We start from the raw sequence: 26,538 nt of genomic DNA, 5'->3' as shown, positions 1-26,538 counted from the left end.
TGCCTTTCCCCAGTTTAGAACCACAGCAACCCTATGAGGTAGGCTGAGCAAAGATTTGCCCAAGTAATCCTGATCATAGTGTAGGGATTTGAAATGCCATTTAATTAGTTTGTACTAGTCGGATAATTGTTAGGCAGTGCATTTACTGTTACAAGTCGTTTCTTCCACTGAATTAATTAACCAAACGTTCCAACTTGATTGCTTCATTATTATAAAAAGTAAAAACCTTCTTTCTTATGATATCTCAATGGTGTCTTAATTAGCCCCTCAGGGAAGCATCTTAACAACATGAAGTACCCTCCATAGAGGACGACATATGGAATAATATGGATGTCATTTCTCACCTTTGCTGGGTTCGCTAGGATGGCAGAGGAACTGGTGAGTCAATCCACTATCGATCCAGTATTATATATTCCTTCTAAATTGGTTTCAGAAGCAGTAAAGGGGGGATAAGCTGGCTGGGTTTACATAAATGCACGTTTGTATATTAGCCATGGCTTGCCTAATCAGTTTATTAAATAAGCCAGAATCGGATGGGTTCACTAACACACTGAGCTATTAATTGTGTCTTAGAAACCACAATGCCCAACACAAATCAAACAAACGACATCACGGATCAGTAATACAATATATGAAACTGACTGATCTCTTAACTGAAGTAGTTAATGAGTTTTAGTCCAAGGTAGAAGGAGAAAGGAGGAAAAGATCCTCCCCCAGATACAGTGGTTGGTTATTTCTGCTTAATGTCAGTCAAGGGTCTCCCAGCTTCTCAGATGATCAACTCCACGAGTGAACATTTGTATCAACAGGGAGGTCTTAATATTTCATCAAATCCCTGTTCAATTAAGCCTTGTTTGGGTCCTAAATTTAGAGCAACTAAAAAACTATTTTCTGTGTAATTTATGGGACAATCCTTCAGATACTTGCCTGTTAGGCATATCTCCAAGATAACTTCATATTTTCTTTATAATGTTTAGGCATAATTGTTTGTGCCTCTGCCAGGTGATATACTGCCTCAAAGTATAATAATAGATTCCACAATTCTTGATAGGACACTGACCTGATCCAGCAAGACAGTCCCAGTTATGTATCTAACCAACCAACATTTTGATTAAACACATATTAATATGTTTAGTCAATGCCATCACAACCTCACTTTGTTTATAATGATCTGGTAGTAAAAGGCTATCTTCCTTGCTGGAACTATGGAAAGGACAGTGTATGGTTAGCTGATAGAAGTCAGCTCAATGTAGAATTGACTAAATAGTTCATATATATTGGGTCTCCATGCATTCATATCTTAAAAAACGCTTGAGTAGCCAATGGAACAGTTGCATTGTCCTAAAAAAGTGGGATGTTGAGGGTGTGTTATTAAGAAACCGATGAAACACACCATATGGAAATGATGCTCAAAGTTTCTTGGTGGGTTTAGGAGGAAAGCAATGTGTTGCTTAGACAAAAGTTGTTTGCCTTAACTGTTGAATCCTGTCCTTTGTTCTGGCAGTTATCCTATTTCTTCCTTCTGGGTTTGGTTGCTTATCCCAGTTTCTACTATATCCTGCGTTGGGTCCTGGTGCACATGTGGAGAATGGAATTCTGCTTTGCCGTCTACATAACTGCCAGGTGGGAGGCTCCCTGCAAACCTAGAAGAACCACAGGCTCAAAGACTAGGGGAGAAAACACCCTCACAGCTCTCCCAGGGGTATCCACCCACCCAGCCCCGCCACTTCTACCCATCCCTGTTTTACAAAACCAGCATGCTACAATGTTCACAGTCAGCCATAAGGTGTCACTGCTGATTTAGTTACTTCTTCCTCACAGCCAATTTCTCTTTTACCTATCAAAGGTTCTATCAGGGTCACCTCTTAGCAGGTGGAAGATTATCCCTTAATGCATTGGGAGGGGAATGGGTTAACTGCCCCATAGTCTCTTTTTCCCACCCACCCCTCCACAAATTGAGCTGAGATTATAGGCTTAGCCAAATTTCCAGCGATCCTGCCAGAGAAGGGAAGAGGCAGAGCTCAAGGAAGTCAGACTTTGGTGTTCCGGGGGTTAAACGATGAGGATGCCTGATTAGCTGCCTTGGAAAAGGGAGAGCAATGCTTCCAGATGGAAAGAAGCAATGGATTAACTTAGCGGATTCTGCCATGGGATGTTAAGGACGCCAATACCTGGGTCTCCAGCCTCACCCCTCCGAGATGCCCCAAACCTCCAGCTCAGCCTTCCAATCCTGAATCGGATCCATCGTCCCCCCCCTCCCCCACAACTGGCAGGCCCCCCACAATCCTTCTCCACCCGTACATAGATCTCATCTTCCGTCTCCCACCATGCCTTGCAAACTGGGCCCTGAGCTTCTTTAGCTGTGATTATTCAACGCTGAGCTGTGCCATCCTGCTCTTCTTTCTGCTGGTCCATCTGCACAGCGCAGTCCACTGTCTCTTTAAGTTGCTCCCGCACTGTTGTTCTGACTGCTGCTCCCCCTCCCTCCCTCCCTCCCTCCTTCCCCGACTGTGTCTCTCTCTGTGTCTGTCACAGCAGCTCTGCTAGGGACCAACCCTCCCACCAGCATCCCCCCTTTCCTCTGCATCCCCCCTCAGCCCCTGGGGGACAATGAGCCTTCCTCGTGGACACCCGGAGGGATCCCAGCCCCACTGACCCTCCCCATCCTCCGCTCTGCCCTCCGTCCTCCTCCTCCTCCCCCCATCACCCCAACCCTGCAGCCTGAGCGAGATGTTTCACGCCTTGGTAGCAGGGACCATTGTCTTTCCTGGCCTCTTCCTGTTGTCCAAGAACGGCCTCAAGTGGCTACCGGGCCTGCGATGGGAGGAGGCTGACGCGGTCATCGTCTCAGCCAGGTAACCAGGGATGCAGGAGGGGATGCCAGCAGGGATCTAGCAGTCCAGAGGGTGGGCAGGAAGAAGGGCAGGAAGAAGAAGGCCTCAAGGATGAACTGCTGGGCACCTGGATTTTTGTAGGTTTGTTAGTTTGATGAGGGTGGTTTTAAGGAAAAGGGGGGAACCGTGGGTCCTGGGGAGGTGGAATGGGAAGGGAGACTGCAGGGGGAGTGGTATCCTCATCCCTAGCAAGCTTTCCTGGTAGCTTCAAAAGGAGAGGTTAAAGCTGGAAGGCAATTCTTGGACTCATTGGGAATAGAATACAGTGCACTGAGTTTCAAACTCTCTTGGACCTATAAGGAATCTCTATAAATAGAAAAGTGTCCAGGATTTTCTAGAAGAAGCATTGTATTGAAGTCATGAGCTAATTGATGTTCCTAGGATCCCACATTGGGAGTGGGATCATTGTAGGAAAAGCAACCAACACAATGAGAGCCAAAAGGGTGTCACTGCTACCTCTTAATAACCCAACAGTAGTGATAACTCAATAAAGTCAAGCAGGGTGTTTTGAGCCTGGGATCACCAAATGGGTTATTGGAGTCCCTGTAAGTTTATTATACTCTGAGTAAAGTATCCACAGCTCTGCACTCCAAAATGGAAATTCTTTTGAGAACAGGAGTCTTTTAGGAGGCTAGATGTTTTGTAGGGGGTATAGTAAGAGATGCTTTAGAAAAAGTGGCATGTGGTGAAAATTCCAGAGATACCTTCTAAGGTGGGGCAGGGGACACCTAATTGCCCTCATCATGTAGGATGTTTTAAGCATGAAAGCCTGTCTATTGACTGACTTCTGGAATTACTTGAGAATGCAGCAGGGTCAATGGGCAGCCGAACCATTTAGCCATTGGTATTTATCTTCAAATATAACCAGCCAATGGCAGGTGTTATGGGATGGTGAAAGATGCATGGGTTGGAATTAAAGCTGTTGGCCAAGGCTAGGAGAGTTCTGGAGCATTGTAATAGTCTAGGCCGGCTCCTGTGTCAGATTGGGATTGAGAGCTACTGTTTTGGCCTCATATCTTCAGACCTAAAATGGAAATAGGGTTCTAGAATCCAATAGAAGAGGAAGGAGAAACCACAGTTACTTAAACTTCTTACCATTTCCCATTCTCCTATCACAGACTTGTCTCCTCAGTGCAGGCCATTATGGCTTCCACAGTTGGCTACATCATCTCCTCATCCTGCAAGCACATTATCGATGACCAGTAAGTCAGCATTTATGGTGTAATGCCAGAGCAGCACTGTGGTGCAGTAATCTCATTCCTACCCCAACCCCATCTCTACCTTGTTTTCTGAGTGCAGCTCAGCCAGCATCTTGGCAGGGTCACACTCCTGAGAAACCTGATACCTGCACCAGGAGTGGCACCAAATTTAGAACAGGATGACAGTGACATGTTCCAAGCAGATGTACCGCAATGAGTAGGCTGGATCAGGAAGCTGGGCAGAGAGTTTGGGGCCACCAACAGGAGTGCTATGGTCAATAGCAGTGTAGAGTGAAGCACTGGGTTGTGGACCCGGCGAGAGTGTGTTCAGGATGCTGTTCTGAAAAGAGGTGTTTCAGGATTATGGGAGTGGTGGAGGCAAGATGCTTTGCATATAAAGATTGTACCCACCACAAAACTTAGTAGAGGTGTAAGAGTAAGATAAAAGTAGTAGTAGGGCAGAAGCCAAGCCTTGTTGAACAATAAAATGCTGTCCATGGTGCTGGGGGAAAAAACCAGTGGGCCTCCGAACTAGTAACTTACCCTTTCAGCACCATGGACAGCCCCACACAAAGTCTTCCCATTCATTCCGGTCCTGTACTGTATTCCTAAGTCCTCATACAATATAGGGGAGAGTTGATTTCCACAATATGTGCTGGAAATAAGCTCCGGGATCAGATTTGTCAGTCCCTCTGGCTTCTGGGAGGGCTGCCAGACCTCCGTTTCTGCAGAATCCAATTTGGCACTAGGGCAGTTCTGCAGGACAAGAAGGATTTGGAAACTCAGCACAAGTCCACACTGGGGAATTCTGAGGACAGAGCAGGGTAGAGATGAAGGGTTTGGGTAAGATATGGCAGGAGGTGTCATTGGGTCTATTTCTATCATGTCCTTTCTTGCTTTTTTTTTGCCCAAGGATAGTTTAGTTTCTCATTAGTGAATTTAGTTGGGATTAATTCCCTCCCTGGGTGATGTTAGATAGGCATGTGGGAGCAGCAGAGGGAATTAGACCAAAGGAACAGCTGCTTCCGTTGCTGATTTGCATTCTGTGTATGTGTAATTAGGTTTTATTGGGCAGCCAGTGACGAGGAAGTCCAGGGCCCTTAGGAGAGGAGGAGGTTAAAACAGAGGGAAGTTGGATTGTTGGGTCCTCTGCCATGAGCTCTGATTGGATGTGCACAGAAGGAGGGAGCTATGAGATAAGACTTCTCTTAAAGATGTGAAAACTGCCTCAGCATTTTTATTTTCACAAAGATATCACAGTGCCCCTTACACAGCAAATCTCCTTCTGGGAAGTTATGTGAGGTTTCCCTGGCAACATTTCAACACTTTTGAAGTATCCTTTTCATTGACCCTTGTGCCTAAAAGGCAAGAAAGAACACTTCCTATGTTAGTCTTTCAGCATGGAAATCAAATACTGCTGTACCCACCCTCAAAGCATACAGCCCATTCCTTCTAAATGTGCTTCAGACCAAATGCCCTATTTTTTCCTTAGGTCTGGACCTCACAAGGACGTTTGAGCTTAGCATCCTGCATTGCACTGCTGCTTTGGCATTTGGCCTAATCACCTTGCATGGAGCAGAAAGTATCATCAGCAGGAATGTTTGGGAGCGGGGAAGAGATACCATAGAGAGCTGAGCAAGGGATATGATGGTTAAGAAGTTGGGTCCCATCTATAAATAAACCCTGTTTTATTTACCTCTATTTCAGCTGCTCTTTAGCATTTCCAGAAATGAGTCCAGATCAGGAAATTCCCTTAAAAACCCTGTATTTTAAGTCATTTTAAGCAGAATGAGTCTAAGTCCAATGCTCTGAATTTACATGAATCTTGGTGCCTTTTTATAGAGTTGGTGGTTACTAAGCAAAGTTGAAGCCCAGACAGATGCTAGCAAGCCAAAGCACCCCGTTCATAAAGGCCAGAGGGAAGTAATACGGTAGGATCCGATAAGTAAGGAGGAATTGCTAATAGTATACCTGTCCTAGGCGCAATAGTGTCGAGTATCTTAGAAATAAGCAAGATAAAAGTGGAGAGAAACCACATTTGCTCCAGAAGTGGAAGGTTGTGATCAGGATCAGAGAGGGGCGGGCGGGGCGGGGGCAGGCGGGGGGGACGGGAGAGAGACAGGATGATGTGAGCAAGGCAAAATCTATGTTACCATTGTCCTTGGGAGTGAAGTACATCGGCATGTCATCAATTCCTCATTGATTGTGGCCTTGAGTCTGTTCCATAGGGGTAAAAAGTGTCCTGCTCTTCCATCCCCTTTGCTCGTGGCTCAAGTTATCTGCCAGGATTACTGTGTCTATTAGCTGCTTATATTCCTTTACCCCTTTTCACCTCCTGCAGGCACTGGCTGACTTCCAACTACACCCAGTTTGCAGTCCCTTACTTCATCTATGATATCTACGCTATGTTTCTGTGCCACTGGCACAGGTACCAGGTCAAAGGGCATGAGTCAAGATGCGTCGAGACCCAGACGCTGCACACTGCCATCCGTGCCTACTTGCACAAGGAACTGCTGATGGTGATTCACCATCTTTTCATGGTGTTGGTTTGCTTCCCTGTGTCTGTGGTGAGTGGGACCCGGGGTGGGGGGGCGGTGCAACCCGTGTGCCCAGATGAGGATGGGAAGGGAAGGGATGGGCTATTGATCCCCGCAGCAGAAGCCGCCAATGAGGATGCGGTGCTCTAGAAGATGCTGCCCCACCGGCCCAGCTCTGCCACGTTTATCCCTTTCCCCCTTTCAGCTGTGGCGTCAAGGCAAAGGTGACTTCTTCCTGGGTTGTATGTTGATGGCTGAACTTAGCACTCCTTTTGTCTGCCTGGGGAAGGTACTTATCCTGGTGAGTATCACCTGCAACTCAGCTTCTCTTAGGGGAGCCAGGGCAGAGAGAGGTTCGGATTGGTTCACCTTGGAGTACATTACAGGTATCCCCCCTTGACTAATAACCATAAATAGTCCTCGACTTAACCACAACGGAGCCCAAACTTTATGTGGCTAAATGGGAAATTTGTTAATGCCCCATTTTATGACTTTTCTTGCCACATTTGTTAAGTGAATCATGGCAGTTGCTAAATTAGTAACATGGTTGTTAAGTGAATCCGGCTTCCCCCTTGACTCTGCTTGTTGGGAGGCTTGCAAAAGGGGATCACATGACACCACCACCCCGGGACACGGCAGCCATCATAAGTTGTGAATCGGTTGTCCAAGCATCCAAATATAAATCCACGTGGCCATGAGATTGCGGCCATGGTCCGAAGCGTTAAAAAAACCCAGTCATAAGTCACTTTTTTCAGTGATGTTGTGACTTTGAACGATCCCTAAAGGAACTGTTGTAAGTTGAGGACTACCTGCATTGACTTAGTGACCGTTGAAAGTTATAACCGCACTGAAAAAATGACTTACAATGATTGCGGCATTCCCCACAGTCACATGGTCATAATTCGGGCTCTTGGCAGCTGGCATGAACCTACGACAGTTGCCATGTCCTGGAGTTGCCTGAACGTCCGTTGAAACCTTCCCAGCTGGCTTCCAATAAGTAAGTGGGGGAAACCAGATTCCCTTAATGACTTTAACATTTTCATTCGCTTAACAAACACAGTGAGTTTTCTTAACAATCAAGGCAAAAAAAAAGGTTACAAAATGAGATGTGACTCACTTAACAACTCCCACTTGCTTAGTAACAGAAATCCTGGTCCCAATTGCGGTCGTAAGTCGAGGACTACCTGTATAGGTTTTATATATTGGTTGTTTGGTTTGTTGACATTTTAGATGGTGTTTTCATTTATTAGATGTCCAGAGTTGGTAGGGTAAGGTGGGAGACCGCACAGAACTAGATAAAGACGTAATGGGAAGGCAGAAGAGTTAGCCAACCTGACCTGAGCCTGCCTTTCAACTCTCTTTTTTCCCTCTCTCCGCAGTACAAGCAGCAGCACACTCTTCTCCACAAGGTGAATGGCATGGCTATGCTAGTCACGTTCTTCTTCTGCCGAATCCTGCTCTTTCCATATATGTACTGGGTATACGGGCAGTATGCTGGCTTGCCCTTCTACCGTGTACCCTTCTCCATCCCCGCCGAGTACAACTTGGGATCAGCCATCCTCATGGCTCCCCAGATATACTGGTTTGGCCTCATCTGCCGTGGAGCTTTCCGTGTCTTCCGTGCCCGGGGTAACACCAAGGAACAAGTATTGCGAAACGGGCACAGGATGGATACCCAGGAGCTGGACTAATGGTTCTCTTGCCCCCTCCCTCAGCTGCAAACGGACAAGCTGCCTTTTCCCCCTATGACTTATTTATTGGAGTGATGAGAGGGAGTGAGGAAGCTGGCTTCTAGGCCAAAAGGGAAAACGGGGGGGGGGTCTGGGAAGGGGGGGGGCATCTCAAAGGAAATCTTTAGAGGGTATAAAACCAAAGTATTCCTTGGTTTGCTATGTGGAAATTCCTTTGTCTAAATTTGCAATGCTGTCGGTGTTTTGAAATGTCTTATGAGTTGGGTAGGGTTTGAACACAGAGTGTAGTCCTAAGCCAAAGGGAATACTGAGGTTATCTATGTTCGGGAGATATTCAGGCCTGTGGGGCATTGATCAGTTGGATGGGTTGGATGTGGGCCTGTAGAGCAAAACCCAGATTTCTAATGTATCAGAGCTCTGCCAAGCCGACAAATGCATAGTGGCTGTTGCTTGCTAAGCTATGATTAGATGATCTAAGATTTTCTGAGCATTGCTAGTCAAGGAGAGACCCACATGGCTTGCATGGGGGCGATACTATTACCTGAAAGCAGGGGTTATGAAACTTTGGATAGGAAGATTGAGTGAAATTCTCCCCAATCCTATTTTCTTTAGACTTGCAGAATCTCTATCACATGTAAACACGATGGAGAAATAATTACTGGGTTTGAATTGCCCTCACTCCAAGCAGCAGTAGGGCAAGAGGAGAATCTATCAGCAGGATTAGTTATATTTGTAGAATAACCAATAAGGAAATATTCTTTTCATTTTTTGGATGCTAGTAAAATAACATGATCTTCAGTATTACAGGAACGTCATCTTCCCAGGATATTTAATTCATTCATATGTGGGTGTGGGTGTGATCACACACAGACACAGACACACACACACACATTTATCCTCTGTAGGGATCAGGGGAAATGAACACCAAAAAGCCTACCTGAGATCCATTTCTTTATCCTGGGAAAAGCTCAAAGGCATTCTCCTGGTATAAATTAGAAGAGACTTTGTCAGGAAGGAAAGAACAGGCTGTTTCCATTTTTCTTTGTTTCTGAGAAAACAAGAAGCTGGAGAAGAATATAGTGGTACTTTGGTACTCAACTGTTTTGAAACTCATTGAATTTGGTACTCAACACATTTTGACATGAAAATTTTGTCCCAATACTCACTATTTGTTTGGTACTCAATGCACTAGCTAGAACGTGTCAGTGTTCACTGCCTTATGACTCACTACATAATTCCCTATGGGAAAAATCTGTTTGGTACCCATTGTTTTTGATACTCATTTCAGCTCCCAAAACCAATTAATGATGAGTACCGAGGTACCACTCTAAGTGATCTATGAGAATTCTGTAGGTTGTTTGATGATTTGAAACCTCCAAAACCAAGAAAGATAACTTGCCAAACTACGGTAGGGCAGGCGACCAACCCCATAAAACATACACTTTAGGAACTGGGGTTTCTTTTTTGAAAAATTTTTTGATTTTTAAAAACAAACATAAACAAACAAAACATAAAACATAAAAACATAAAGCATCTTTTTTGAAAGCAGCTTGATCCCGGGTTACATCTCTTCATACAGACACAAATTCAAGTTCATGCTCATTTTTATATACCATTCCACATCTTATTACCATTCTACATTTTCTATATAGCTTCTCCCCTCTTTTAACTTTCTTAATTTTATTTTATTTTATTTCATCTCAGTTCAGATCATTATACTTATATTCTTTGTCTGTCCTGTTTCCAGCTGTCTATTATCTTTTCTCATTAAACAAAATTTCTCCTGTAATTACTGATTAGAGTATGATGCCTTTATATCTTTCCCCTAAAATTATAACACTTAATACATAACTTCCGTTCAGATTCTGCTTGGTACATTCTAAAACTACACACTGTATTTTAAAAAAAAGAAAAAATTATGAATATATAATTAAAACAACAATCCATACCAATTCAATTCTATCGTTAATATTAATATTCATTTAAATCTTAAACATTTTACACATTACTTTTCAAATAGATATCATACTTCTATGGGAACACTTATAAACTTTCCATAGTTACTTCCCCCACTTCACTTATATTTTATAAAACATTGATTAGTTAAAATGTTCCCATTCCTTCCTAATTCAATTCTCTCATTTATTTCATTTCATTTATTTTGTTCACAAAAGTTTCACTGAATTACACTATTTTATCCCACTTTTAAATCATATGTTGTTTCCAATTTTCTAACATTATTTCTAATACAAATATAACAATACAATCTTATGTACCTTTACAGAATCGCTTTTTCAATTAAATTTTCACTCATTATCTCTGAATAAGTTCTGTTTCTTTACATCTTGCTCCAAACCTTTGTAACTTCTCTTCCTTTCCTTCCTCCCTTTCTTCTCTCTCCCCTTTTTACCCCCTTGTCTCTCCACCTCCATTTCCCTCTTCTGTATTCCCCCTTTCTGTTGCTTTCTAACACTATATCCACTTTTCACATTATTTTTCCCTTTTTTGGCTGTTTTTTTTAGGTCTTAAATTCTCCATTCTCTTTCCCCCCTTTCCCCTTTCTTCCCCAGATAAAGTTACTTGTTCCTTAAAGATGGCTTCTTCTTTGTCCCAATCTTCTTGTTGCGCAGTCTTTTCTTGTAGTTTCTCGTAGGTACAGATCGCCATTTCTAAGAATTGAAAAACGGAGCCAAAAGAGCCCTTCCCTTCTTGTGCCTCTTCTTTATATTTTTTAAATTCCATTTTCAGTTCATCCACAAGTGATGCCATTGTAGAATTTTTTTAAACAACCACCCAATTGTTTTTAGTCATTCAAATATAATTTCCAGAAGTCCCAAAGTCACCAAGCAATCCAAATATACACAAGCTGTTTCTTTTAACACTTTCTTCTTTTTCCAGGGGTTCCTTCCTGGGGTTACTATTTAGTTGCAAAGTTCCAGTTAAAATGTATCTTTTAGAAGTCTTATTAAGATTTAACTTTAGATTCTTTTGAATTCCAGGCAGACTCCTCCTTCCAAATCCTGCCCTTATTCTTTTCCTCTCCCTTCCCACTTACAGCAAAAAAAGAATTTTTTAGTGTTCAGAAATCTTTATTGTCCCCTTGGCATTTAATTATATTTCCAGTTTAATTACCTATTGGTGCCAAAGTGGATTTTTCCAATTTCTCATTCAGCTTTCTTCGCTGTCAACGTAAGGAAGGAGAGTGAAAAAAAAAACACTTTCCTTTTTCACTTTCATTCGCTGCTTCCGAGTCTTCTTTAGGAGCGATGTATCTTTTATTAAATTTAAATTCCAGGATACCTTAGTTGTTGCTTCTTATCCTGGTCAGCCAAAACTTTCACTTCTTAACTTCCTCCTGCACTTTCTTTTCCGGAGGAGTGCTTCTTTGAGGCGGCCATTTTTGACTGCCACTCTTACCGCCTTCGGGAAAGGGAGTTTAGCCAGCTGAGGAGGAAAGATGTGGCTTTCCTCGACCCTGCTGGGATCTCCCCACTCTTCACCACCTCTACGGGGTGGCTTAGCCCCGAAGCCAGCTATCTCGGGGCGCTCCAGCGGCGAGCCCTGGCAGAAACCGCACACGATCGCGGATTCCTGTCTGCCGCCAAAGCCCTGCAAACCAGAAGTCACTTTAGGAACTGTTAAGGAGGAGCTGTCTTCACCCTCTGTCTCTCACACAAATTGTCAGAATTGTGGGGTCTCTTGCGCTTTGAGAATGCATCCCCTCTCTCCTGGGAATCCAGACTACATTCCTTTACAGCCACAGATTTGGAAATTTGAATGGCCTCAGAGAAAAAGCTTAGGACCATGATGGCGAACCTATGGCATGCATGCCGCAAGTGGCACGCAGAGCCATTACTGCCGGCATGCAAGGTCTACTGTGTATGTGTGCGTGCTGCCCGCCCAACAGCAGATTGTTGGGTATCTGGCGCACATGCACGGGGGCAGGAGGTGTGGAAGATGCGCACACATGCGCAGAGATGCGCGGGGGGGGGGGTGTCTCACTATCCTTAAAGTCCTTAAACTGTCTTTAAAGTCACAGAGCTACAGTTGAATTAGGACTGCAAGAGCAGACATTTCAGAAGTCACAGAAATAGTGTTTGTTACATATATTCAAATCTGACCCTTTCTCAAGCCAAGAAAAGCAAATCAGTGAACAAAACCAAGAACCATTCAAAAGGGAGGGTGCCCTCTGTATCAAAATTTCTTTTTTTTCTGGCAGCTTCTAAAACCCTCAGGGATCCCTTTCATTTCTCCGGCTGGCGGTAGAAATCCACAGTTTAAGAGCCTGTAATAAATGCAGTTTCCTCTGTTACCTTTCTCTGCAATCTGAAGAGGTCACCCTCCCTTATTATCCCCTCCTTGGGGAAAATAGTCACAATCACCAGGAGACTGTGAGCTTTAGTTATTAACCCAGCTGGGTGGCTTTGGGCCAGTCACTCTCTCTCTCTCAGCCCACCTCACCTCTCAGGGTCGTTTTTTTGTGAGGAAAATAGGAGGTGGAAGGAATGTTAGGTATGTTCACTGCCTTGAGTTACTTATCAAGTAATAAAAGTGGAATAACAATCAAATAAATAAATTTGAATTGCCCAGAGATTCTGGGGCAAGATACACATATTGTAAATGATAAGAAGTGAATAGAGGGGACTTGGTTGCTTCCCACATCCTCCACCCCCCCTGTTGCTCCGTACCGAGCAGTAGCTTCCTGGGAGTTAGTGGTGATCTCAATGGCGAGCTGCACACTACGCTGGAGGGCATCCCGCGTCCGTTGGTCCACCGGCTCCACACTTTGAATGTCAACGCTGCTGATGACCAGGCCGTTTGGGGCAAAGCGCAAGGAGTGGCGCAGGTTCCCTTCTCCATCAAACCCGAAGACAGCAGCACAGATCAGACGATTTGAGTTCTTTAAATAAGAAAATTCAAGAACAGAAATATTAAGTATTAACCCCCTTCAAAAAGTCTGTCTTGACCTCACCTCACAGGGACTTCCCTCATTGTCACCTAACGCAGTGTTTTTCCACCTTGGCAACTTTTAAGGTGTCTGGAGTTCAACTGCTAGAATTCCCCAGTCAGCATGCTGGCTGGATAATTCTGGGAGCCCAAGTCCACACGCCTTAAAGTTGCTGAAGTTGAGAAACACTGACCTAAAGAACGTTTCTCCTCCAGCACTCAGGTCACTACTTTCCCACCTGGAAGTCTTCCTCTGCAAGAAAACAATCAAGCTCAGAGGACATCAAGGACCCCTCAAGTCTTTCTCTCTTGGTTTTATCTTACCTGGGCGGCAAAACTCCAACCAAATTAGACTTTTCTGTAGTTGCATGGATTTTGGCAGTCTTGGAATCAAATGTTTATTCTCTGTCCATTTGTTCCTTGACATGCAGCAAAGAGGAAGAGACTGATGAGGAAGAAAGCTGTCAAAGGACAAGAATCTTCCATTCTTCCAAGGCCTCCATTCCAGCACCAGCACATGGTGGCTTTTGAGACCATAGCTGGCTTGGAAGCAGCAGTGGAAAAGCTATAGCATCAGCTCTCAATTCCCCTTCCACCTCTCCCCTCCCCAGGTTTACATCCCATCATTATTTTGTAGATAAGACACCTATCCCCTATCTTCTCCAGAACAGCTTGTGAAGTGAGGTGGATTCAGAAGGAATGTCTAGTCCAAAGTCACCCAGCCAGCTTTCATGATTAAAGTGGGACTAGAATCTGGTTTCTAGACCAGCACCATAACCACTACTTCAAACACTGGTTCCTCCCATGCCACTCTTCTCTGTTAGCTCTTTTGGGGTCTTCTGCTTGGGTTAACATATCTGGGTTGCAAAAATCAATCATCCTTTAGATGGCAGTAAAGAGAAACATCCAACTCTTTGTTACCACTTTGTGGCTGTCTAGATTTTGCAGTCTAGATGTGGCAGAATTTTGTGATATTTTACAGTAGCATTTTGTACCTATTACATTAAACAGAAGTAATGTATTTACTAATAAATCTGCCTTGATAATATATAAAGGCATTTATTCCCTTTTTCTGTCTTAGTTTCATTATGAGGTTATTTCCCCCCCTATTTTTCCCATTTTTTAAATTTTTTAAGCTTAAAAATTGTTTTCTTCATTTGTAGTATATTAAAAATGAAAGTAAATAAATAAAAATCAAATACCCAATGAAACTAATGCAAGGCAAACAAAATAGCTTTCCAAAACAAATAGGAACATTTAAAGTAGGCACAGCAGCATGTGTATAATAAATGAAAATGTTTGCTTTGTCTCTGTAGATTGGAAAACCACTAGAAATCCCTGCAATATCCAAGTCTAAAGAAAAGTTTACTGAACACTGAAGACGTGTAGAGCAAGCATCTCCTGAGTCGCACCTCTCACCTTTTCCAATCTGTGGTCATGGATAAACAAAACCTCAAGAAAGGGAAACCGTACTTTTAATGCTTGGTTTTAAAAGGCAGCATACCAAGTTTAAAAGTAAATAGGGATTTACACATAAGAGAGCGTTAAATGTCAGAGTTGCTGGTGGGACAACAGTCATGGAGGAGAAGCTAAAGTTAAGCTCACCTTATGGAAATCATCAAAGGTAACAGCAGCCACAGCTCCCCGAATGCGTGAAGCCAATGTCTTACAGGCATCACCTATAAAATCCGGGACTGAAAAAAGGCGGGTTGCTTCAGCCGCTGAAGGAATCTCAAAGTGCCTGATGGGAAAACAGATCCATACACAGTTACAAAGAAAACCTGAGAAGATGACAGTGATTTGATGAAACTTTGCTTGCCTGAACTAGACCACTGTGATTTCACAAACTTTCTCAGACTTTACAGTTACCATCCAGTTACCCCTCACTTACCAGTTATAGGCCAGTTGGAGCTGGAGACGGGCATGATCAGCTGTTTCAATAGTGATAATGTCAGAGCAGAAATCTGGTCCCAGGAGGAGGCATAGAGAACGGCGCATGTGGGGGCGCTTGGGTCGGCCCCCAGAGAGACTCAGGACTGTGAATTGCTCATCTGGACCCAGTAGCACAAGTTCTGGTCCAAAAACCACCCTGGAGGAAGGAGAAGGTCATATTAAATCCCAGAGGTTTCAAACAGCATTTGTTGTTATCTGGAATTTTATTATTATCTGGAATTTTAACCTTCATTATAGAGCCTCAATGGCGCAGTGGTTAGAGTGCAGTACTACAGGCTACTTCTGCTGCAGTCAGCTACCTGCAATTTGTCAGGTTAGATCCCACCAGGCTCAAGGTTGACTCAGCCTTCCATCCTTCCAAGGTGGGGGCAAGAGGCTGACTCTGTAAACCACTTAGAGAGGACTGTAAAGCACTCACTATAAAGCGGTATGTAAATCTAAGTGCTATTGCTATTAGCATTTTTGTTAAATGAGTGGCGTGGTGGCCTAGTGGTGAAGACCCTCGCCTCCCACTTGGAAGGTTGAGAGTTCAATCTTAGGTAGTAGCAGATGTTTCTCTTCTAGGGTGCAAAGAAAAAAATACCTGCTGCAAACTCCCCGTGGTGTCAGGAAGGGCATCCAGCCAGTAAATACATCTAGATCAGGGGTCGCCAGCCTTTTGCACCTCAGGGACCACCAAACTCATAATTTTAGATCCCGGGGACTACTAACTGGTTCTGTGGGCCTGGCCTAATTTGTGGGTGTGGCTTGGTGGTCATGTGACTGTCTGGGCATGGCTTATATGTAAATATTATAAATATTTATATAAACATTGAATTTTTTATTAAAAAAAGAGCAACTTTTACCCAAAATCAGGCAAAGCAGGCAGGCAGATTGAGTTGCTCACAGAATCACAGATTCATTCAGAAATCTATCTATCTGCCATTGGCTCAGTCTGTCACATAAAATTTGCTTGCACGCAAACTCACAAAATTAACTCACAACACACCATGCATGTAAATATTGAATTTTTTATTTAACAAAAAGAGCAACTTTTACCCAAAATCAGGCAAAGCAGGAAGGCAGATTGAATTGCTCACAGAATCATTCAGTGATCTATCTATCTGCTATTGGGTAGCTCAGTCTCTCAAATTTGCTTGCCATGAGTCTGCACTGAATTTGCTTGCAAGCAAACCTTCAGTCCTAAGGGAGATTCAGCTGTGCTTAGTTAGAAAGCAAGAAATCCAACCATTTCCTGCTTCCTAGCTAATCTAAATCTCCTGGCACAGCAGAACAGATGATGGTCAGAAAAAGGAAAAATAGCAACTTAGCAGAAAAGTTTACCGGGTAAGGAGTGAGTGGGCGGGGAGGGTTCCCACAGGCCATGTGGGCTGAGCAGCCTTGTGTTTCTGTGCAGCCTGGATTAATTGCTTTGGGGGTGTGTGCTGTGGGGGGTGAGATTTCTCTGCAGCCCACCAAAATTTTCCCACCGGTTGGCAACTGCTGATCTAGATGGCCCAACTCTACCCCAAATTAAGGGATTACAGGATTGTAAAAAGGGAGTTTATTATTAGCATTTTAAAAAGCGATGTCAGCATTTTTTAATATGATGGTCTAGGCTACTTTTTTAACTTCAGTAAAACGTTTTTCTTTTTGGTCAGGGCAATTTCTTTTGGTATGGGAGAACTTGTCTTTTCTGCACCAAACAATAGAAGCCACATTCTGAAAGTCCTCGAATACACTTACAAGTTTTAAGAAAGGTACAAACCTAGCTGGGGAAAAGTAACATAACCATAAATTTGCCACTTTTGGAATCTTATCTAGAATCAATGATTTCTGTTGTTCAAGTCTCGCATGTAATCAATATCTTGTATTGTTTGATCACTTGCTTTCGGACATATCACATATACCAAATGTTTGTATTGTATTTCTTTCTGTACACTATGAAAAGACTTGACGGCTTCCGGTTTTGCAAGGCTTCGGTGGCGGCAGGAATTCGCGACTCTCCAGGATTCCTGCAGCGCTTGTCGCCGAGGTGCCTCCGATCCAAACGGATCTGGGGGGATATGGCTGCCCCATAGAGGCAGCCGAAAAGAGAGGGGATCTGGATTGGGGTTTGGGGGTACCGCAAACCCCCTCCTCAGCCGGCAAAACCCTTTTTCCAAGGCGGTGGAGCAGCGGTCAGCAATGGCCGCCACAAAGAAGCCTGCAGCTGGGTAAGATTCGTGCTGGAGGAAGTAGGAGAAAGCGAAAGTGTTGGCTGAACCGGGACAACAAGAAACTTCTAAACACCCTGGAAACTAAATCGTTTGAAGGATACATTGTCTCCCATAGAAGATTGTAAAAGCGGCGGAAGAAAGCTGGAGGGAAAGTTATTTTCTTTCACTCTCCCTTCCCACAGAAACAGCAGACGGAAATCTGAAAAATCTACTTGGGCATAGAAGGTAATCTAACTTGAAATTTAAAGCCAAGGGGATAAAGGATTTCTGGACATTGGAATTAAAAACCTAAAAAAAATTTTATTTGCTATAAGTGGAAGGGAAGAGATAAAGACTTATTTTAAGATTGTACTGAAGGAGACTGCTTTGAGTTTATAAGATCAGAAATAAAAGATATTACGACTTCTAGAAGACTACTTTGGAACTGTGTATTTGATTTCTACCCTAGGAAGTGAAAATATAGAAAGAAGAAAGTGCTAAATGAAACTGTTTGCTTTGATTTGGATTGCTTTGTGACTTTGGGATTTTTGTGAACTATTTTTTGAAAGATTAAAGATATTTGGGTTGTTTTAAAAAGAAAAAAAAAAGAAAAAATGGCATTATCTTTTGAAGAATTACAAATGGAATTTCAAAAACTGAAAGAAGAGGAACAAGAAGACAAGGGTTCTTCTGGATCTATTTTCCACTTTTTAGAAATGGCGATTTCTACCTATCAAGAAATACAACAATGACAGGAAGGCTGGGATGAAGAGGGAGAAGCCATCTTTAATGGACAAATATTCTTAGTGGAGGAAGAAAAGCGAAAGGGGAGTAAGGAAAAGGTGAACTCAGGACTTAAAAAAGCAACCAAGAAAAAGAAAAATAATATGAAAAATCGATATGGTGTCAGAAAGCAACAGAAAAGAGAAATACAGCAGAGAGGGAAGACTAAGAGAGTGAAGTTTGAGAGATGGGGGGTCAAAAAGCTAGAATTGATAAGAAAGGAAGGAAAAAGGAAAGATAAGTCATAAAGGTTTTAAACAAGATGTTAAAAACAGGTTTTTTTCAGAGATAAGGGGTAAGATATAATTTTATAAAAATGATTCTGCAAAAGTACATAAGATTGTATTGTAGATATTAGTATTTGAAACTGAGTTAGAAAATTAAAATATTATATGAGTTAATAATGCATTAAAGGGAAGCTATGAAAATGTTTAAGATTTAATAAGAGTTCAACTATGAAACATTGTTCTTATTATATTATAAACTCAATATTCCTTTTTCTTGGTTTTATTACTTATTAAATTTAATAGTATTTGCTTGTTTTATTATTTTGAAGTGTAGTACTTAGAATGTATGAAGCAGAATCAGTATGGAAAATATATATTATTTTAAGTGTTAAATTTAGGGGAAAGATAAAAAGTTGTCATACTTCAAGCAGTGTTTACAGGAGAAATATTGTACTAGAAAGAAAGGATAAATAGATGATTGAAAGAGAACGGACAAAAGATGCAAGTATAATTATTTAAATTGAGATGAAATAAATAAAATAGAATTAAAAGAGTGAAGAGGAGAGAGAAAATATATAGAAAATATAGAATGCTGAATAAGATATGAAATAGTATATTAAGTGAGCACGAATTTGATTTATGTCTGTATAAAAAGATTCAACCCGGGGTAAGCCGCTTTTCAAAAAGAAGTTTTATGTATCTATGTTTTGTGTAATGTTTGTCTGTTTGAAAGGATGTGGAAGAGAACTAATGAAACTATATACAATGAATATATATAATTTAAGGCAAAAGAAATACAATTAAATAGAAGGAAAGGGAGCAATAAAGAGAAGTTGGGAAAAGATATGAAGTTGATTAGATAAGATAAATATACATATTAAATTGTGTTTGTATAGAAATGTGATAATTTGGAATTATTCTCTTTTTAAATAAGATGTTTTATCTGTTTCTTTTAGAAAAGATATTCTATGTTACTACATCCTATGTCTTGTTTGTTTGTGTATTGTTTTTTAAAAAATTAATAAAATTTGTTAAAAAAAAAAGACTTGACATCCCCTACCCCCCAATAACTGCTTTTTGCTTTGCCTCAATTACTTAGCAATTTGTATTTTTAGAAAAAAAAAACTTTTACAATAGTAAAGGTGTCTTTCTCAAATTCAGGGTCACTTTCTTATCAGCTCACACCAACTCAGGTACCCAACAATTTAACATGTCATGAAGTCTCCTCTAAGGCCAGAGTTCTTTTGCAATGCTTATTTTCATATTTCACATCACATTTGTTGAATAACTCCTCTGTCAATATCATTTCCTTCCAACGAGTACAGAAGTGGTATTCAGCAGGTTCTGACCAGTTCTGGAGAACCATTAGTGGAAATTTTGAGCAGTTCGGAGAACTGGCAAATGCCACCTCTGACTGGCTCTGCCCCCATTTATTCTCTGCCTCCCGAGTCCCAGCTAATTGGCTGGGTCTTCTTTTGTTGGCCTGGTCAGGAGAACAGAGCTGGAAAGCAGGTTAGTGGGGTGGGGAGGGAATGGGGATTTTGCAGTATCCTTCCCCTGCCATGCCCACCAAACCATGCCCACAGAACTGGTAGTAAAAAACATTTTAATCCCACCACTGAACCAGTAGATTAAATTTTACTCTTTCTGATCCCCTGGGACTATTACAATGAACTATACAATGAATATATAATTATATTAACTTGAATCAAGAGCATCTTGTAGAAAAAGAGTGCTAATTTTGTAAAATGTAGGGAGAAAAGGGAGGGGGTCAAAGACCTGAAATATCTACTTTTCAGCCTCATTGAACAGGAAGAAACTGGAGGCTAAGTTTGTGAAGAGAAGATTTTATTAAAGATATGGCAGCCCTTTATTAAACCTTTAAAGGGCTCTCTTATCTTTAATTTTGCATGTTAAAGTTGCAGAGCTGGAAGCACAAATTGGTGTCAGTATATTATTGAAATATACTGCTAATAATTACGTCGGAGGGAGAAAAACGCGAAGGCCTTGCAGTCAAATACAGTAATATGGCTATTAATACTGGGTGAAATTAAGTGCATTATCTGGGCTAGCCATCACAAAATTAAATCCCATATGTATATGGAAGAAGGCCAGAAGGGACAAGTAGCGTATGTTATCTTGTGCTTCTTGAATAAAAGACAGAAAATGAACGAAAAAATAATCACAAATGAGAAAGAAGCAATTCTAAAAGTCAACCAGGCAACCTACTTTCCCTGAAGTCTAAGGTCTGGAGTGGGCATGCTCATTTGTCATTCCAGAGGGAATTCAAGGTCATTTCCTGGGGCTCTATCTCAAAATCGGACCAGATTACCAAATTTGGGGCAAACAAAGTTGCAGGCAAGAAACTGAATCCACTTTTCCAGCAGCAGTCAAACCTATTTGTTAGGAACCATTGGAACTTGCAAGCATCATTTCCAGAGCCCAATTGTGAGTGTCAGCAGCATTCCCACAACTTTGTCCAGCAAGGTAGAGAGGTAGCAACAACGGGCCAAGAAAGCCGATTCTTAAGAATGTGCCATTCCAAGTCTGGCTCTAGAAAGACTACAGGTAGTCCTTGACTTATAACCATTCATTTAGTGACCATTCAAAGTTATAACGGCACTGAAAAAAAATGACTTCTGAGCAGCTTTCACACTTACCACCTTTGCAGAATCCCTTTGGTCACGTGACCAACATTTTGCACTTGGCAACTGGTATGTACTTATGACAGTTGTACTATTCCAGAGTCATGTGATCACTATTTGTAACTTTCCTGGCTTCAGACAAGCCAAGTCAAATGGAGGAAGCTAAATTCACACAAGGACAGCATGATCCATTAACAAATGTGGCAAAAAAAAAGAACCGCCACTGTATATCGGACATTAACACAATTGAGTGGGTTCAGAGGTATTTCTTGAGAAAAGTATTCCACTCCTCCACTCACAATAGAATTCCCTATGCCTCCAGGGTCGCAATTTTGGGCCTGGACAATCTAGAACTGCACCGCCTGAAGTCTGATCTAAGCCTAGTTCACAAAATTGTCTGCTATAACATCTTGCCCGACAATGACTTCTTCAGCTTCAGCCTCAATAATGCACGGGCAAACAACCAGTACAAACTCAAAGTAAACCACCCCAAACTCGATTGCAGAAAATACAAGCAACAGTCAAACCCTGGAACGCCCTACCTGACTCCATTGTTACAGCCTCAACCCCTCACAGCTTCAACCTCAGACTGTCTACCGGGGACCTCATCCCATTCCCAAGAGGTCCTTAGAGGGGGCCTGCATAAGCGCACCAGCGTGCCTACCGTCCCTGTCTTACTGTCCCCATCTACCTGTATTTATTCCCTTGTTCTTGTTTATGTTCAACTTGGTATCTTGTACATGTTTGACAAACAAACAAATAAATAAAAGAACATAAAAATGAGGTGCAAGTCATTAACAACTGCCTTGCTTAACAACAGAAATTTTGAGTTCAATGGCAGTCAGTTCAAGGACTATCTGTAGATGAATTTTCTCACCTGGATTTACGCTCCTTGTAGTCATAAACTTGCACAGCGGCGTTGTGGGGGACACGGTAAGACACAGCCTGTGTCTTATCACGGGGCAGCACAACGCCCTTCTCAGAACTGTCTTTGGAGCGATCAAGAAGAGGATCCCTGCTGGTACTCAACAAATCCTCCACATGGCCAGGCAAATATTTCTCCCACAGCTCCTCATCCTGAGACAGCATGTAAGAGTGGCCAATCACAGCTCTAATCTAGAAGAGAATAAGAAATGGTAGGAAACATAAGAATACATAACATCCCCGTAAATTTAGGAGAATTTCCTGGGCAATCTTCTTTATTTCAGAAGCATTATGAAAAGGAGGTCTCCGTTTGATGAGGGAATAGAAGGGGAACTTAACAAGTAGAACTTTGCAAATGATACTAAGCTGGCAGGAATAGCTAACACCCAAGAAGATAGGCTCAAGATCCAGATGGATCTTGACAGATTAGAACGCTGGGCCGTATCTAACACAATGAAATTCATTGTAGAGAAAAGTAAAGTCCTACACTTAGGCAAGAAAAACCAAAAGTACACACATAGACTGGGTGAAACCAGGCTTAATAGTAGTAATTGTTAAAACAGTAACACGTTGTAACTTTGAACAGTCACTAAATGAACTGTTGTAAATCGAGGACTACTTGTACATATTTGATAGCTAGCTTCCATTTAAAATGTAGAAGACACTAGATCCTACAGGACAAACAAACCTCACTTGAAGTTGTACCACTGACATCTTATTTATGTTGTCCTGTAACCATCTCTGTCTTTGCAGTAGTGTCCAGTGCCCAGAGAAAGAATACAAGGAGGGAGGGAAACCTAGTTATTGCATGTTGGTTTATTTTGGAAGAGAGCCGAAAAAAAGTAACCAATGCTGAAGCACAAAGATATCCTTTTCACACCATCGTGATTTCCTTTTGCAAGGAAAGGAATTCGAGTATGAGCTTTATCTGAAGAGCAGTTAAGAAATAATACAGTGGTGGCCAACCTTTTTGGGCTCCTGTGCCAAAAATTGTGCATGTACTTGCACGCTCGTGCTCACGTGCCAGCACCCAAAAGGCAATGCACGACCCTCATGCCCCCTATGCATGCGTATGCAATCCCCTGCACACACACCCGCCCCCTTAACTGCACTGCGCATCACAGCTGATTTTCGGCCAGTTTGAGGCCTTTTTTGGCTTCCCAGAGGCTTGAGGAAAGCTTCTGCAGGCTTCTGCAGGTTTTGCAGGCTGAAAACTAGCCATTTTGTCACTTCCGGTATTTTTGGAAAAACAGGACATGACAAAACAGGGCTAATTTTTGACCTGTAAAACCTGCAGAAGCCTTCCTCAAGCCTCTGGGAGGCTGAAAAAGGCCTCAAACCCACCAAAAATCTGCTGTGAGGCGTGTGCATGCCCAGTGAGGTAAGTTTGCCTGCAGCTCACGTGCCGGCACAAATGGCTCTGCATGCCACCTGTGGTACGTGTGTCATAGGTTCACCATCACAAAAATAACGTAATGAACCACATTAGAGAATTGTGGTCCTTTTGCTAAAATTGACCTCTAAAAGTCAGCATTTCTAAGGATTGATGTTCTCTGGTAACCACTGCTAGATCTACACCACTCACCTTCCCTGTCTTAATATCCCGGACATAAATGCCTTCATTCTCAGCCAGGGGAATAGCATGGCGTTGTTCCATCACTTCGACCTCCGCAGGTGGTATGTACTCCAGAGGCCCTCGGATCAGCCAACGGTCACCTGGCTTGCGTACAATGTCCTCGCCATCCTGGGTAAGAGACCAAGTAAGGGGAAGAGAAGGAGTGTCCTATCCAGCTGTAGCAATCCATCCATCCATCCGCCCTGGCCAGCAGAGACTCAGGACCTCCTACCTCATTTTTGTCTTCAAAGGGGCGAACTGCACGTAATAAGAGGCCATCTTCTTCAGACAGGACGTAAATGTCTTGGATTCCGTCTTTCAACCATTCTCCAGGCTGTAGGAAGAATGATTTCTCACCCTGCAGAATGAGAAGCAAGAATTAGGGAAAACTCAAGAATGATTATCAGTCATTGTTGTTGTTGTTTTTTTAAAGTGGGGGGGAGCTTAACTCTATTTATTAAACCATAAAATTGTGAATTTGATGTTGGCTAATTGCCCGAATGGTATCCTCCAGTTCCAATCACTATCACCCAAAATTATTGGCAAGTTGCCTGCCATTTTGAGTTTGGAAACCAAAAAATATAGTGCAGTGTTTCTCAACTAACTTAAAGATGCGTGGACTTCAATAAAAGCTTTAAATACTGTAAAAGACGCATATTAATGGGAAGTTGAAATCTGCCCTGGCCTAAGTCTTATGGTTTAGAACAGGGGTCGCCAACCTTTTGGACCTCAGGGACCACCAAACTCATAATTTTAAATCCCGCGGACCAAAGACCCTGGGGAAATCCCAAAAAAAGTCTTCAAGAAAGTTCCCCACCCTGTTTCCCTACTGATCAATCATTCTTTACTTGGGATCACAGGATAGTGTCTCCAGTTCCATTCTCAGGGGGAGAGAGAGAGAGAGAGAGAGAGAAAGAGAGACTTTTTGCTTCATGCAAGGAAAGCAGCAGAAGTCTTTCTTTCTCTCCCCCAAACTCCACCAGAAATGAGTTCTTTGCTGGCACAGCCTTTTGGAGCAGGATGCCTTGCAGGGTCCCAAAGACTCATTTCTGGCAGAGTTTGGGGGAAGAGAAAGAAAGACTTTTGCTACTTTCCTTGCGTGCAGCCAAAAGCAGAAGAAGCTAAAAGAAGCAGCTCCGGTGGCCAGGCGAGGTGCGTGGGGTAAGTGGGACAAGTTCCCACCCTCCACCCTTCTCCCCTCCTCTCACTACTTTGTGTTGTTCACAATGCAAGTGACACAAGCAGTGTGTTCCAATGGGCCATGTGGATGGTGCAGCCTTGTGTTCCTGTGCAATTTGGATTAATTGATTTGGTGGACCACCAAAATTTTCTTGTGGACCACCAGTGATCCCCAGCTCACTGGTTGGTGACTACCGGTCTAGAAAAGGTGAAATCTAAAATCTATTTCACTAAACTGATTTTTAGTGACTGCCTCTGTAATTTTCTTGGCAGGCAAAAGCCATGTCCAACTCTAGGGGGGAAGTGCTCCTCTCCATATCTTAGTGGTGGCAGCCAGTGTTGTCTGAAGACACTTCTGTGGTCAGGTAGCCAGCATGACGATACATACATCAAGGCACATAGAATGCTGTTACCTTTCCACCAAAGTGGTACCTATTTATCTACTTGAATTTGCATGCTTTTGAATTGTTAGGTTAGCAAGAGCTGAGGCAAGCCCGGAAATGCACCTTGTCACGCAACATTCGGGTCTCAAAGCTCAGCAACTTTAACTGCTGAGCCATCGTGCTTTCCAGTTTTCTGGGCAGCATTACACAATTAGTTCTTTTTCAGAACTGCCTTTTTCAGGGACGTTGTTTTGTCTGGTGTGCAGCTCAGAGATTCCCTAGTGGGATTCCCAGAATTCTATCCAAGCACTTACCAATTCCAACTCTATTTAACTTCTGAGCATAGACAAGCCTGGGCAAATGTTACTACTTAGTATGTCACACATGTTCATCAAGAGGACAAAAGTCAGTAACTGATCTTGTCTAAGGGCAGCAGTATATGACTTTTCTAGATTAAAGTGTCCCTGTGCAAATGGCAGCTGTGAGGCGGGGGCCACCCACCGGATGGAAAAAGTGTTATAAAACATTTAGGATTTTATATATAGTTTAAAAGCCTCACCAAATTAGCCAGGAACACAATGGATTATTTTTAACTACTTTTTTTTAGAGCACATTCAAAATAGACACTCATTTTTGCATGCTCATGTCTACTTAGATATAGAAGGATGGGGGGGAGGGAGGGGAGGGAGGAGGGAGGAAAGAGAGCTGGAAAATTCTAAGAGGAACTCATAAGAAAATCTTAATATTTGAAAATTATGTCTCCATTGTTTAAACTCTCAGTTCCTGTAATGATAACAGAAGAATGCACGCAGAAAGCCCATAGAATAAAAAAAATGTAAAGATGCACAGTTGTTATATAAAAGAATACAAGTCTACGTTTCTTGTTAATTATACTTAGTAGTAACTGTAACTAATGTACTAAAACACAAAGGGGTAGATCTGAAATCTGAGGGGGAAAGGCAGGAGAAGACAGATCAGTAATGGTTATATAATCAGAAAAAGGGTAGCCAATTTTTTTTGCAGCCCACAATTAGCACCTTGGAGAGAGTTTACTTTAAAAGAGAGAATAGGAACCTGAGCTTTCAAGAGGCTCCTCCCATCCTTGGAGTTCTCCAAGCTGAGCCAAAATCGCATTACTGAAATTTGACTGCAATGTGTCTGAGTTTCAGGGCTGCCTATGCACCAAAAGTTGCCAGCCAATTTCAAGTATCCGTAACAAAAAAACAGAAAAACAGAGTAATAGAGGAAGTCCTTGATCACAAATGAGCATCGAATTTTGTTTGTTAAGTTGTTGTGGTCATAAGTAGAGTTACCACATGGCTCAGATTTTATGAGCATTTTTATAACCGTTGTCCACACCGCAGTCATTTGGCAAATCACATAG

General features: G+C 42.4%; 2 protein-coding genes across 5 annotated transcripts in view; one reads left to right on the top strand and one right to left on the bottom strand.

Annotated features, from left to right (window-relative positions):
• Positions 1-1,998: 1,998 nt before the first annotated feature.
• Positions 1,999-8,771, top strand: TLCD3B (TLC domain containing 3B). Of its 2 annotated transcripts, XM_026711930.2 has the most exons (5): positions 2,001-2,855; positions 4,013-4,096; positions 6,435-6,660; positions 6,836-6,931; positions 8,010-8,771. In XM_026711930.2, exons 1-5 carry the CDS (start codon positions 2,731-2,733, stop codon positions 8,319-8,321), a joined length of 843 nt encoding a protein of 280 aa, XP_026567715.1. In that variant the 5' UTR covers positions 2,001-2,730; the 3' UTR covers positions 8,322-8,771. The 2 variants fall into 2 exon arrangements, with proteins under 2 accessions (XP_087774555.1, XP_026567715.1); XM_087918429.1 differs by lacking the exon at positions 6,836-6,931 and having other exon boundaries at positions 1,999-2,855.
• A 4,066-nt stretch (positions 8,772-12,837) lies between these two features.
• The window catches only part of MVP (major vault protein), a 49,372-nt gene continuing 35,671 nt past the window's right edge, over positions 12,838-26,538 (bottom strand). For all 3 annotated transcript variants that reach the window (XM_087918321.1, XM_087918323.1, XM_087918322.1), the window contains 6 exons: positions 23,825-23,950; positions 23,563-23,721; positions 21,931-22,169; positions 15,160-15,357; positions 14,874-15,009; positions 12,838-13,221 (listed from right to left, as the gene is read on the bottom strand). In XM_087918321.1, coding sequence (XP_087774447.1) covers positions 12,853-13,221; positions 14,874-15,009; positions 15,160-15,357; positions 21,931-22,169; positions 23,563-23,721; positions 23,825-23,950 — 1,227 coding nt within the window. In that variant the 3' untranslated portion in view covers positions 12,838-12,852. The remainder of the gene's footprint in view (positions 13,222-14,873; positions 15,010-15,159; positions 15,358-21,930; positions 22,170-23,562; positions 23,722-23,824; positions 23,951-26,538) is intronic.

Source organism: Pseudonaja textilis, chromosome Z, assembly GCF_049901715.1.
Source record: "Pseudonaja textilis isolate UNSWEBS1 chromosome Z, rPseTex1.2, whole genome shotgun sequence".
NCBI classification, from domain to species: Eukaryota; Metazoa; Chordata; class Lepidosauria; order Squamata; family Elapidae; genus Pseudonaja; species Pseudonaja textilis.
This window is presented reverse-complemented; position numbering and strand designations above follow the sequence as displayed.